At 44.2% G+C, this 15,285-nt stretch overlaps 1 protein-coding gene across 1 annotated transcript; it reads left to right on the plus strand.

Moving 5' to 3' along the window:
- Positions 1–10,280: 10,280 nt before the first annotated feature.
- Positions 10,281–14,723, plus strand: LOC102695219 (extracellular calcium-sensing receptor-like). Its single transcript, XM_069197717.1, has 5 exons — positions 10,281–10,550; positions 11,196–12,023; positions 12,435–12,659; positions 13,421–13,544; positions 13,804–14,723. Exons 1-5 carry the CDS (start codon positions 10,296–10,298, stop codon positions 14,721–14,723), a joined length of 2,352 nt encoding a protein of 783 aa, XP_069053818.1. The 5' UTR covers positions 10,281–10,295.
- The last annotated feature ends 562 nt before the right edge of the window (positions 14,724–15,285 follow it).

Consider the following 15,285-nt stretch of genomic DNA (forward strand, 5'->3'; position numbering starts at 1 on the left):
AGCAGAGCTTCAGGCTGTGAAGGCACTAATTCTTTGTGTTAACAATAGGTATATGCAATTTTTTATACTATAGGACTGTGACAAGTTTCTGTTTAACATGCCGTTTAAAGGCAGATTAAGACAATTGTAATAGTAAATGTTGTGTAGTTTAATACTCACCTAAATATTCAAATTTGATTTATGTTTCAATGACTCTTTATTAAATGCAATCACTGATAGAGAAGGCAAACACAGGTGAATGAATGTACACTAGCATTACCACTGTGTGGCTTTCCCCCTTCAGATATCAGTCACTCATTTCTTAACACCACAGCAGCACAAGTTCAAGGAGGCGACTGGTGTGTTTTTGAGTGTAATTCTCCATCTTGTGGCTCCTCAGGGTGATACACCTAAAATGTAAACTGTGTAAGTTGTGAGATGTTGTGAAGCAAAATTAGAAACTTCAAATGTCCACTGGCAACTAATACAATGAAACTGAGTTGTATACAAGAGGGATTTATGTTTCTTGAAAAATATACATTGCGAGAATTTAAATATATTTTAAACTTGCACAACTGTCTTAATTTAACCATGAGTGTCATAACTGAGTTTACAATCTGAGAACTGTTTTGTTGAATTAATAAATTAGAAATGTATATACGTATAAATACGCGTGTGTAGCCACACCATTAAAAAGGCACTTCTTTAAATGAAGGTACATGTAATTATACGTGTTACAGTATATCTTATATTATAAGAACTACTGAAGTGTAGATTATGAGACTATTTTTTAACCTTCTGAATTAAAAGGTTGTGATGGCCAATTGAGAACAGAATCTTCTGGCCTTGTAAATAATTAAACATGGACAAAAACATATTTAAAATGAATTCAATTACTCAACTTTAAATTACAGATTTAAATTACATTTTCTTATTATATCAATATTAATATTGTATTTTTTTTTATTTATTAGACCTTTTTGGCCTTTTTCTTTTAAGAACATCAGAAGCAAAATGCACTGGAAATTTGATAACTCACTCTTTCTTATCAATAGGTATTTTTCCAAACATATCTGCCAAGTGATTTTAAAATGCTACAATGAATGACAGTGTATGTACTCCAAAGTGCTTTTTTTAATTGCATTTATAATTCAAATGACACACAAAAAATATTCTCATCAGTTTTAATGTATCTTCTCAAAAGGATGAGGTTTTTACAAAGTGCTTCCTATAACCTTTGTCCATTAAATTTTTCTCAGGTTTTAATAAAATAATGTAACACTTTGGGGCAAAGATACAGGACAGGAGACCGAACGCTGATGCCAGAATAGCAAAGACCTGCACAGCTACAGTATACTTTCCTGGAGTGCTAACATAGGCTGGGATGAAGGTTATCCACACTGCAAAAAATATCAGCATGCTGAAAGTTATAAACTTTGCTTCATTAAAACTGTCTGGTAATTTCCTGGCTAAAAAGGCTATAGCAAAACACAGACAAGCTAACAGTCCAATATAACCCAGAACACCCCAGAATCCCAGCGCTGACCCAACAGCACATTCCAAGATGATCTTTTCACTTTGATACACAGTGTTATGTGCAGCATGTGGAGGGCTGGTTATCAGCCACACTATACAGATCAGAATTTGGACTGAGGTACAGACAAACACACTGGCTCTTTGCTGTGTGGGACCAAACCACTTCATGACATTGCTGCCAGGGAGAGTGGCTCTGAAAGCAACAAGCACAACCACCAGTCTGTTGGCTCTCCTATGAATGTAAGTGCAATAAGGAAACACAGAATAAGGAATAGCAGCAGCAAAAAGCTCACCTCCATGTTATTTGCACGGACGATGGGTATGTGTATACCCTCTGTTTGGTTTTAATGTGGTTGATAAAGAATAAAGCTATCGCTTGGTTAGTTAATCACGTCTCCACTGGTCCTTTGTTCTGAGAAGAACCTGTAAACGCTACATTAGTGTCAGAAGCGGGCAGGATGGACAAATCGTGGCAGACATTAGCCGATTCTGTCAAGCGCCAGCTGATTCTAAAAGAGACAGAACCCACCGGCAGCGCACAAACATAGCCTGAGTAACTCCTGGGTGCGACAGGTGGCCACAGCCCTTACTAGGGCTACTCAGTAGTGGTCCCACTGGTAGAACTGGGGCGACTGGCCACTAAACCTGGCCAGCTGATGCCCCAAAGAGAAGATACCCTCCCTGCCGGAGCCTACCAACGATTCCCACACCAATCAGCGCGGGTGCGACCCAGTCGCTTGACGGGGAAGCGCCTTGGGAAACCTATGAGGCGCAGTTCCAGCTTGCGGCCCGGACGAATGGCTGGAGCCGGGCGGAGATGGCCGGCCACCTGGCGGCGGCGCTGGAAGGAGCGGCCTGCCAGGTGCTCCTGGACGTCCCGGAGGAGGACCGAGGCGAATACGCGGCGCTGGCAGCAGCTCTCCGGCTGCGCTTCAGTGTGGAGGAGGAGCCGGACCTGATGCGGGAGAGGCTGGCCCTGCGGCGGCGCCGACCAGGAGAGCGACTGGGCCCGGTTGCCGCTGATGTCATGTTCCTCGCCCGCCAAGGATACTCAGCTTTTCCCCGGGAGGCGCAGCGGGACATGGCTCTCCAGGCCTTTCTCAAGGCCCTCTCACCCAGGAGCTGCGGCGCCACGTACAGCTGGCCGCGCCGGCATCGCTGGAGCAGGCCTTGGCCCTTGCTACACGGGCTGAGGCCGTGTTCGGGGTGGCTGGAAGCGCCAGCAGACGCAGTGCGCCCTGCCGGCTGACCGAGGCGGGGACGGAGGAGTCCAGCGAGGGGGAAGAGGAGCCAGCCCGAGGGCGTCGTCCCCGACACCGAGGGCACCAACCCCCCAGGATGGGAGGCCTCCAGCCTGCGGCTAAGGGCCGTGACGGGACAGCTCGCTGCAGTCCGGGGAAAACAGGTGCTTGCCTTCCGTCTAGGTTCAGCGATGGTGCGCCACCCCTGCTACCTCCCACCCATCCAGGAGGACTGCATCCTGGGGCTGGACCTACTACAGCGAGTGGGGGCCAGTTTGGACTTGGGCCGGCAGGAGTTGGTGTGGCAGGGGGAGCGACCTCACCTGGTGGAGGGCAGGCCCGGCGAAGGGCGAGGGACGCGGGCTTGCTGGAGCCGGGGGAAAAAGAGGGAGTGGCGGCGGCGGCCGCTGCCTCGGCGGGCCAGGGACTGCTGTTACTGCGCCCGGTGGGAGCAGCGTGAGGGGGCCGTCCGTACCGTGACGGAGGCGAGCGCCGCGGCCACGGCCCTGGAGGGGCCGCTGGGGGTGGGCCTGTCAGACCCGGCGCAGCGACAGGCAGCTGATCCTGACGTGGGGCCGGTGCGCCGCTGGAGGGCAGCAGGAGTGCGGTCTACGCGAGAGGAGCTCGCCCCGCACCCGAAGTCCGTCAAGGCCCTCTGCGCCCTGTGGGAGGCCTTGGAGGTAAAGGACGGGGTGCTGCGCCAGGGGTGGCGGGTACCCTCCAGTGGCGAGGTACGGTGGCAGCTGGTGGTGCCACAGTCGCTCCGCGGGGCGGTGCTCCGAGCAGTGCACAGCCAGCCGGGCGTGGGGCACTTCGGCTATAAAAAAACCCTGCGGCGTCTCCGAGGCCATTTTTATTGGGGTCTTTGCCACCGGGATGTGGAGTGGTATTGCCGAATGTGTGAGGTGTGTATGGCGCAGAAGGGCCCCCCCGAGCGCTCTCAGGCCCCCCTCCAACAACACCAGGTGGGGGCTCCTATGGAGCGGGTGGGGGTGGACGTTTTGGGCCCATTTCCGCGCACCGTGGCCGGGAACCGCTACGTCCTGGTGGCCAGTGACCATTTTACGAAGTGGCCAGAGGCCTACGCCCTCCCGGACCAGAGTGCCCCCACGGTGGCCGATACACTACTGGAGGGGATGTTTGCCAGGCTGGGGGTGCCAGAGGAGTTGCACAGTGACCAGGGGCGTAACTTCGAGTCCCGGGTCTTCGCCAGAGTGTGCGAGCGCCTGGGGATCACTAAGACGCGGACCACCCTGCTGCATCCCCAGAGCGACGGGTTGGTGGAGCGGTTTAATCGTACGCTCACCACCCAGCTGGCCACCCTGGTGTCCCGGCACCAACGGGACTGGGACCGCCACCTCCCCCTTGCGCTCTGGGACCGCGGTCCAGGAATCCACCGGGTGCACCCCGGCCTCGCTCATGCTGGGCTGGGAAATGCGAACACCGGTGGACCTGGTCTTCGGCCCGCCGCCCGGAGACGGGTCGGCACCGCCGGCTGGACCGGACTACGAGTGGGACCTGCGGCAGCGGATGCAGCGGGTGCACAGCTTTGCACTGACCCACCTGACTCAGGCGGGGGTCCGGCAGAAGCAGCAGCACGACCTGCACTGCCGGGGGCCTGCCTTCCATCCCGGGGACTCGGTTTGGGTGTACAGCCCGCGCCGCTACAAAGGCCTCAGCCCTAAGCTGGCGCCGTCGTGGGAGGGGCCCGCTGAGGTCCTTGGGGTGGTGGGTGAGGTCTGCTACCGTGTCCGGTTGCGAACACGGGGGAGAGTGGTGGTCCTGCACCGAGACCGCCTGGCCCCCTACCGGGCCCGGGAGGAGAAGCCGTGTGGTGAGGCTCCAGAGGAGCAGCCGGGGCCGGCAATGGGGCGTCCGAGGGTCCCCAGCCGCCACTGCAGCACACGCAGGGTTCCATAGCCTTTAGCCGAGTAGGAGTACAGCCTGAGGGGGGTGTTCGACGTCGGCGGGATGCCAGACACCTCAGGTGGGGGCAGTGTAACGCCCCCGCCTGGTGGTGAGGAGGAAGCGCCCCTAGGTGCTCATAGTACCGCTGGGCATGCTGGGAGTTGTAGCCGGGGAGAGTCTGAGGGTCAGCACGATGACCAGCGGCTGACCCTGCCTGTGTAAATAATGTCATAGTAGTTCTAGTGTCCTGTGTAGTCTTATAAGTGTATAGTTTGTTGTTAAGTAATTACCACCCGAAAGTTGTGTACGTGTTCCTTCAGTCTCCTCATGTGTGTGTATAACCTGTGTTTGGTTTTGATGTGGTTGATAAAGAATAGAGCTATCGCTTGGTTAGTTAATCGCGTCTGGTCCTTTGTTCTGAGAAGAACCTGTAAACAGTACAATACTGTATGTGTTGGGTGGCAAGGTTGACGAGCCTTTACTTCAAAATGTATCGTTTGTGGTTGTCATTTAGTGTTCAGACGGGCTATACAAGCATGAAAGCATAGTAATCGCAGTTTACTGTTTACGTTTAATTTTACTGTATGTTTATTAAGTTACTTACTACAGGTAATGTGTTGCTTGGGGCTTCTTCTGAAACGAAGGAACATAAGAGGATGGTATGTAGTGCAAAGGAAATAATCCACCCAGAACGACATCCTCTCCACTACGGATATAATTTCCATACCTCCTCCCTCCTCATCCAACTTCTCTGGTTCCCGTCTCTCCAGCTTCTCTCTTCTTGACTCAGCATCCCTAAACAAACTAGTTACGCGCATGAAACCCACCACATCTAATTTAGATCCCATTCCCACCACTTTATCCCAGTCCTGTTTCTCTTCTTTCTGTCCCATTGTCCTCAATATTATACATGAATCCTTGAGCACCGGCATTGTACCAACGGTCCTCAAAACTGCTGCTATTACCCCATTGCCAAAGAAGCCTAACATGGCTCTCAACAATCTTAACAACTTCCGCCCCATCTCCAACTGACCCTTTCTCTCTAAAATTCTAGAACGTGCTGTCACACTTCAGTTACATAACCACCTCATGACAAACAACCTTTTCGAACCCCTCCAATCTGGCTTCTGTCAACTTCACAGCACAGAAACCGCCCTGGTCAAAGTCACCAACGATCTAATAGCTTCTGATTCTGGTTCTCTTTCCATACTCATCATTCTTGATCTCAGTGCTGCCTTTGACACTGTTGACCATAACATCTCACTTTCTCGTCTCGAGACTGTGTTTGGAGTCTCTGACACTGCCCTCAAATGGTTTAAATCTTACCTCACTGATCGCTGTCACTTTGTCTCTCTCAATGGGTACAGGTGAGAAATTGGTCTTGTCAAGTCTGGTGTCCCCCAGGGCTCAATACTGGGCCCCTTGCTCTTCAGCATTTACATGTTTCCATCTGGTCAGCTTTTAAGATCACATGGCCTCAGCTTTCATTTTTACGCTGACGATACTCAAATATACATCCATACCAAACCCGACACTGATGTGGCTGTCTCTATTCTATCTAATTGCATCTCTGACATAAAAATTTGGATGACTCAAAACTTCCTTCATCTTAACTGTGACAAGACTGAAGTCATGCTTATTGGTACCCCCCATCAACTTCGTAAAGCCAGTCCTGTAACCCTATCTGTAGATGGCTCTGTACTTGAGCTTCAATCAAAATTGAAAAACCTTGGGGTTATATTCGATTCTTGCTTAACATTCGACCCACATGTACAGCATACTGTCAAAACTTTTTTTTTTCACCTTAGAAATATCGCAAGACTACGCTCTATGCTATCATTAACTGTGGCTGGAAAGCTGATCAACATTTTTGTATACTCTCAAATTGACTACTGCAATGCTCTACTCCCTGGGGTATCTAAATCTACTCTGAACAAACTGCAGTATGTCCAAAATTCAGCAGCCAGAATCCTGACCAGGTCTAGTGCAAGTGTTCACATTACTCCTATCCTGGAGTCCTTGCACTGGCTTCCGGTCAAATTCCGCGTAGACTTTAAAATCCTCATGCTCACCTATAAGGCTTTACATGGCTTGGCACCTCAATACCTGTCTGAACTTTTATCGCCCTACTCCCCACCTCGCAACCTCTGCTCTTCAAATTCTGCCCTCCTTACTGTCCCCCAAGCCCGTCTACATTGTATGGGCGACAGGGCCTTCTCCTGCTATGCCCCCAAGCTCTGGAACTCTTTGCCCAAGGATATCCGAGAGTCACCTTCTCTAAACTCCTTCAAATCCAGACTCAAAACCTTCTTCTTCAGAAAAGCCTTTACTTAACTGGTTCCATTCTTCACCCCTCTGCTCATCTTAGTACCACCTTCCACGGTCTCCTCTATTGTTATTGTTGTAATTGTAATTGTGTCTTATTTTGTGAAATCTTCTTAATTATTGTTGTAGTCTTCTTATTTATTGTTATTGTCACCCTGTAAAGCGCTTTGAGAAGCCACCTTTAAAGGCGCTATATAAAATAAAGTTTTTATTATTATTATTATTATTATTATCCCCCTCCGCAAAGAAACTTGGAGTAGCTCCTTCGCCTTTAAAGTTACAGACTGTGCCACCCGTGCCCATGTTGTGAAGTTGTATAATGAAAATAGTTGTTATTGTTAGAAACTCTGTATAGGCGTATGCCATTTCAGATAGTAACACAACCCTAATCGTGTTTCTTCATATATATACACGAGCGGCTTTAAAATCTCTTATATGGTGAATTAATTTATACCGACAGCCGCATTAGGCAAACGGAATGCGAATACATCATGGTTCACTGGAAAACCGGAGCCACCGCAGATGCCAGAAGGCAATCAAAAATTGTCATTTGGGAATACTTCGACACAGGAGTATGTTTTGTCAGTGTCAGAACTCTGTTGATCATATAGTCAATTACATAATTCGCATAATACTAATAATAGTATTCAAAGTATAATGAAAACTTCTAAATCCCCACGGTGAACATAATTTGTTCAACAGTATTTTATGTTCGGAGTCAAAGAATGCGTGTTAAAATAAGATGTAATGAAAGTTATTGTATAAATTACCATTGTGTGGGGGAAGGTGAAATGAAAAATGACAAAATGAAAATGAAAAAACAGAGCCACTCTAGCATTGACATCCTTTTACGATTGCAAAAAAAAATGTTTTGACACATTTGGAGTTATTATTCCAGCTCAGAAACAGTATATGATTAATTGAAGGAAAGGTTTCGTCAGAGCTGCGTCTGCTCAACAGCCCATCGGATGCATTTATCCCCATCTTGTGCTTGTCTTTCGTAACTACAGCTAGATATACATGTACTGTAAGTGTAGTGATCTAGAAGCGCAGTTAGAGCCTGATTGTTTCTGCTTCAACAAATGGAATCAAAGTTATAAAATAAAATACCTTGGATTTAGAGGCTACATTTCGTATTCAGAAACGTTTAAAAGCAACTCGCAGTTTATAGTTTTGTTTCTAGACGTATGTATTCTCTTACGTGCACAACTTGGGACAGACTCAATACGCCGCTCTGCCTATTAAGGTGGGACCAGGAGCCCAAGGTGTAAACCACGGGAGAACGATTGGGTGTAAAAGCTTAGTTTAATGTAGGGTACTCGTCTCTATCTCGCCACTTCAGCATGGTATACTGTATGTCCCTCTGGGATCTGGCACAGACTGACACATTTTAATTACGGTGTGTGCGTGTATTAAAAGCCTCTTAGCTCTTCATGAACGTTGGCTCCTGGCTGTAGTCCCACTAAAGCGCCATCTGGCGTTTACTAGTTGCAAGAGAAAGCGGAATGATTATACAGTATTACTTCTCATAGGACTGAAATGTTATACACTAATATTTTACTTTTACTCTGTTACTGTGCTTTAGTCCAGAAGATGTCAGTGTAACCACACACACAACCATCGTGACTCGGCAGAAATATGCATTAACTTTTATGTGAAAAGGTCTCAGGTGACCCAGGTGGACACAATTCTCTCTTCCACTCCACTAAGTAAATGCCAGAACAGAAATTCTATTTAAAAAAATCAGCAAGAGTCTATGCCTGTTACCATTGCATAAACTCAGGAATGTGAGTTTTTTGCCATTCCATGCTATTCCAGTCTATAGTTATCAAGCTTAATATGGTAATTGATTGAATAATGTATTTTGTAGGTACTGTATGTATTTTTTTAGATAACATTGTCAAGAATGTATTAACTGTTCAGAAGTGTAGCTTGGCTAAAAGAGAAGACAAAAACTTGCATTCTGGCAACATGCACATTCTAGTGTGGATACATTTAATCTGGGTCTACTGTATAGTATACAACTCAAATGAGTAAAAATGCCTAAAATAACACAACAGTACATAGCAATGGGACATTTTTGTCCAGTCTATTTTTCCAAGGATATTCGCAAAAGTTCTAAGTTTCGCAGACAAAATACTCTTGTATTCTTCCACAAAATCCTGCCATCTGTGAATAGCTGAAAAGTTCTGGTTCAGTAACAATACATTAAGTAATTTTTATTAAAAATTACCTTCAGTAACAAATAAAAGTTTTATCCAGATTTTAAGTATCTCTCTTAATCGTATTTTCCATATAGTAGAAAAATAGTATGCAACCTTAAAGAAACTGAAGACCCTCTTTCATCACTGAAATGTTTTGTATACTGTACCTGTACACAAGCTGTGTGACAGTACCTGCTGGGATTGTGGTGCAGCACAGGTCACACATTCTCGTTCCAACATGAATTCCAGTGAGATACTTACGAAACGGTATGATCCAGGTGGGAAAACACCCTCAATAAAACAGCAGGCTCTACTTGTCTCACAGGTCAGTGCGCCAGCAGGTTTAGAAGATGATCCTTCTGTTTATCTGGAATTTGTTTAATTCCCTTTCTGCTTCTGCTCCTCACGCAGACGGGGAGGCCTCATGCACACTTCAGGGCAACTTTGAGCTGCCTGGATTCCTAGCCGATGGAGACATCATTATTGGAGGGCTTTTCCCAATGCATTACCGGGTAGTGGTCCCTGACTTGACCTACACACACAAACCGGCCGCATCAGGATGTCAAGGGTGAGTGGCTGTTCTGCTCCAGAAGCACAATATGGGCTCTTTTTGGAAATTTATTTTTACAGTTATTCATTCTATTCTGTTGCAGCTCCATTAAAATGGACGTCAGCATTGGTTATCAAAGCAGCAACTATGACAAGACATCCTGTACTTCACCTTTGGAGTTTTGTCTGTGTATGAAATTGTCAAAAGCTTAATCAACTTTAAGTACATTAGAAGAATTTCTTTTTGTAACAAATGTTTATGCAAAACATCTTAAAACAATTCTTAAATAAATGACTTCCAAATATATTATAATACAATGAACAGTAATATTTTTAGCATCATAACATTTTAAATCCTTTATTTTAGGAAAGCATGCAAATACCTTCATACTTGTAAAATAAGGGTGATAGAATTTGAAGACAAATTGTTTTCTCTTTTTAAGGTAAACTTTTAGACTGCAGAAAGTCATCTCTTCATGAACAGAAAATAATTTCCAATTGTGCTATTTATTTTGACAGCTTTGACCCTAGAGCTTTTCGCTGGGCTCAGACGATGAGATTAGCAATTCAAGAGATAAATGATAATCCATACCTGCTTCCCAATGTAACCTTGGGCTATAAGATTTATGATTCCTGTGCAACTCATGTGGCTGGCCAGAGGGCTATTCTGACAGTTCTTAATGGCCCCAGTGAAGTGTCCAGCAGGATGTGCTCTGGAGCCTGGCCTGTAAAGGTCATCATCGGAGACTCAGGGTCATCACAGTCCATTGTCGTCTCCAGAACACTGCAGCCCTTCAGAATTCCAATGGTATGAAATCAATTTGAGTTCATTGTATATGTTCGCATCTAGGTGTTTTAAGTGCATAGTTTGTCCATCAGTAATATTAATTAAAAGGAACCCCTGATAAAACTAGAGGGTTTGACATGTACTGTAAGATAGCACATCATTTTCTACTAATTTATTTGTTTTAATCTGAAGGAATATTAATTACAGTAAGCTTTTACAGGCAAAAGAAATGCATCGGTTCTTATGTATCGAGACGCATATCAAATAGCTGTGGTCATGTTCAACAGACAACAGAAAATAAGTTCCAGCCGCAACAAAGTTTTCTTTGTTAATATATAGCAAGTAGGGGCTGGAATGATCACTGTAAAAATGAAATACAGTGAAGTGCAAAGCTCTTGTTTGGAAAATTAATAATGTCCATTTTCTTGCACAGTGTACTTGAGCACATGATTTATGACGAGATTTGGGTCTTTATTTCCGAAACATTTTAATCCATGCTTACTGTAATACTAATTAAGATTTAACACTGATTTGTTAAATGTGCTAAAAGCCATAACCCTCCCTCTAATGTGGCCCATCATGAGTAAGAATGAGTAAGAAAACAGATCTCCATACAGTACATCTTCCTAAGCCTTTGGGGTTTATTTTAAACTTTTTCTTTTTCAGATTAGCTATTTTTCAACATGTTCGTGCCTCAGCGATAGGAGAGAATTCCCAACGTTTTTTCGAACAATCCCTAATGACAATTACCAGGTCAAAGCCATTACTCAGCTCATAAAGCGCTTCGGCTGGAGTTGGGTAGCAGTGGTCTCAGAGGATGACGAATATGGCAGGTTTGCCTTGCAGGGCCTAATGAAGGAATTTAAACACATCGGAGTGTGCCTGGCCTATTATGAAATGATTCCAAAAGTGTACAGTCGAAAAAGAATCCTAGAGATCATAGATGTAATTAAGCGTTCTACTGCCAAAGTGGTCATAACCTTTTCTGGGGAAGGGGAGCTCTACCCCCTGCTGAAGGAGTATGCTGCTCAGAACATCACTGGCATTCAGTGGATAGCCAGCGAAGCCTGGGTCACGGCCTCGCTGTTTGCAGCCAGCGAGTTCTACCCTTCTCTCGGTGGTACTATCGGGTTTGCCATTCGCCGGGGACAGATCCCTGCTCTGAGAGACTATCTCCTGAAAGTTCACCCTTCCCTGTATCCCAACAACACGCTGGTGCAGGAGCTCTGGGGCGACGTGTTCGGCTGCTCTTTCCTGCCCTCGAACGCCACTGGCCAGGATGGCAGAGTCCAGCCCCCCTGCAGCGGCCAGGAGTCTCTGGAGGAGAAGAGTTCCATCTACCTGGACGTGTCCAACCTCCGGGTGTCCTACAACGTTTATAAAGCTGCGTACGCTATTGCCCACTCACTGGACAGCCTGACCAGCTGTGAGCCTGGGAAAGGACCATTTGGCAATTTTACGTGCGCAGACCCTTCAAACTTTGAGCCATGGCAGGTGTGTCTGCTAATCGCAGACATTTTATAAACATTTTATTGATATACACTGGGAGTCATTAAAAACACAAGAAATGCCATGCTAATCCTTATCAGATGCCTGTTAAGTACCCTTCAGTACAAATGATATACATACTGTATATATCTACCAAAACTTAAACCATTTACAAAGGAATGTTTTTAGTGGCTTTATGAAAAAAGGCACACTGCACCACCTTAAAGAACAGACAGTTGAATTTTAAAATAGCAGATGTATTTAACATCATAGTTAGGAACCAAAAGAAAAAAAAAAATCAGTTCACATGGTTTGCATGTGTAAGTGTTTCTGAAAGTTGTACTTTACTTGTTAGAGAAGATGAGTTCATAAAATGCTGCATTATGATGGACTTGGGCTCTTTTTTATATCTCAAAGCTTCAGCACTACCTACAAGAGGTTTCGTTCAACAGCTCTGGAGAAGAAGTAAACTTTGATCAGAATGGAGATCCTATTCCTTCCTATGATGTGATAAACTGGCAAAGAGCAGCAGATGGGAATATCGAGTTTTGCACAGTAGGACTTTACGATGCTTCCCGAGGTGCTGGAAAAGAGCTCTTTATACAGGAAGATGGTATCACCTGGAATGGCCACCCAGGCAAGGCAAGCTGCAAACAGTGTGTATTTACTTTTCTGAAAAGACTTTCAAATTAGAGCCTCTTCCTCAAATAACCCCAAATGAGACATTTGTGAAGTGTGAAAAATTATATAAGCAGGTCTGTATCTTTTCTTTTCATGTGATCATTTATCTTTATGATTTTGCTATTAAAAGCATTATGAGGCAGGAGCTCAAACAATTCAGCCTGAAAGTGAGTCCTCAAGCCCTTTTGTTTTTTTTTAAGCAATTGTTTGCTGAAAGGAGTCTGGACAAAAGAGCTCATGGCTTTCTTTTGTGCTCAGATGCAGGAATGAAAGTATGAAGCCAGCATTTAATGTACAGTAAATGTACGAAAGCACTGGCTACAATACACTAGGATCCTGAACATGGACAGATCTGAACTGCTTTCTTGTTCACATCCGTCAAAAAAACAGAAAATGGGCGTTGATTTTAAAAAGGTTTTAGAAAACAAAAAACATTGAACTCAATATAAAAGATTATAATAAAATGGGAAATTTAACACTGAATAATTTCTGTAGACACAAATATACTGTAAACCAATAAAATAATAATACATTCTTAGGTTTTAGCATGAAAACTGAAGAATTTGTTTTGACTTATGAATAAAATATTCTAATGTTAGCATTCCAGCTATTCTAGATATGATTAGATTTGAAATGGAGGGTTTTAATAGCAGAAGTGGTGAAATATGATATGTAAGCCTTTTGTAGAACATGTATAATACTGTACATGTCTGCCCTGTAAGGTTCCAGTGTCTGTGTGCACGGAAAGCTGTCGTCCTGGAACGAGAAAATCTGTCCGCAGAGGGGAGCCTCTTTGTTGCTTTGACTGTATACCATGTGATGATGGCAAAACTAGTAATCAGACAGGCAAGTACTCCATGTTCACAACTGAATTGTATGGCTTATTCCCTCATATTATTTCTACTTTATTTTAAACTATGTGGAGCTTAAAAAATGCAGGTAAAAACTATAAAGCCATACACCACAGTATCTGAAAATAGAGCTAAACTCACAGGAACCATTAAAGGCACCTCTGTAAGAAGTACAAACTTAGAAATGTATCTCTTCAGAAGTTCAAATGAATAAATCAAGATGATCAGTTGTTTTTTTCCCTCTCTCTTTGTAGATTCAATAGAGTGCATACCATGTCCTCCAAATTACTGGTCAAATGCTGCAAGAACAGACTGCATACCCAAAGAGGTGGAATACCTGAGCTATGATGAAATGGGGATCACGCTGGCAGTGATTGCTCTACTGGGAGCTTGCCTTACGATTGGTGTCCTTGTGGTCTTCCTTCACTCCAGAAACACTCCGATAGTCCGGGTTAACAACTCGGAGCTCAGCTTCTTTATCCTGCTGTCACTCACACTCTGTTTCCTGTGTTCTGTTGCTTTCATAGGACAGCCGACATATTGGTCTTGTATGTTTCGGCACACTGCCTTTAGTGTAACCTTCTCTATGTGCATATCCTGCATTCTTGGGAAAACGCTGGTCGTTCTAGCAGCTTTCAAAGCGACGAGGCCTGGCAGTAATGTCATGAAATGGTTTGGACCCAGGCAGCAACGGATGATCATTTTCGCATGTACTGCAGTACAAGTAGTCACCTGTACTATATGGCTGATAGCTGCTCCGCCATTCCCCCTTAAAAACACTGTCTATCAGAGGTCAAGGATCATACTGGAGTGTAGCACTGGCTCTGATTTGGCTTTCTGGTGTGTACTGGGCTACATTGGGGTTTTGGCTTGTTTGTGTTTTGTTCTTGCCTTTTTAGCTAGGAAACTGCCAGACAATTTTAATGAGGCGAAGTACATTACATTCAGCATGCTCATCTTTTGTGTCGTGTGGCTGGTTTTTATACCCGCGTATGTCAGTTCACCAGGAAAGTACACTGTGGCTGTTGAAATATTTGCAATTCTGGCCTCTAGCTTTGGGCTGCTTGTGTGCATATTTGCTCCAAAATGTTATATTATTTTATTGAAACCTGAAAAAAATACCAAACATCACCTGATGGGAAGAGTAAATGCCAAAACAAACAGTGAAACATAATCATGCTCATATGAACTATAGAAGATTCTATGTGTTACACTAATTAGTTTTTTTAGTGTATTGCATATGAATTTGAGTTTTGTTGTGGTGTTTTGTTTTTAATGACAATACTTGTAAACACATGCATGATACAATCGATGCATATTTTGGTTAATGCCAACTGAAAACCAGATTAAAACAAACATTTTGTAAAATATATTTTTGTACAATTTTATCACTTTTACATGTTTAATTATTTATTAAATATTACTAAAGCTTTTACTATGAAAACTGTTAGTTCAATGGTTTCAAAAAATACATTCAGTACAGATTTATTAGAAGAGAGCTAGGACTTGGTTCTTTCAAACTGTAAAAAAGTAGAATATTTGAAAAGGTTAAATAAATTCACCGAATCATTTTTATTATCTATTCTACTTTAAAAAAATGAAAACCATATCTTGAAGACATCCCAGTATTTGCAAGGTCTCACTTTAAAAAGGTATAATTACTATTACGATGGTGTTTATGTAAATGTCCTGCAAATTTTCCTTTTCATACAGTACATTTTCATCTTTACATGCCC

Source organism: Lepisosteus oculatus, chromosome 13, assembly GCF_040954835.1.
Source record: "Lepisosteus oculatus isolate fLepOcu1 chromosome 13, fLepOcu1.hap2, whole genome shotgun sequence".
In the NCBI taxonomy this organism is placed as follows: domain Eukaryota; kingdom Metazoa; phylum Chordata; class Actinopteri; order Semionotiformes; family Lepisosteidae; genus Lepisosteus; species Lepisosteus oculatus.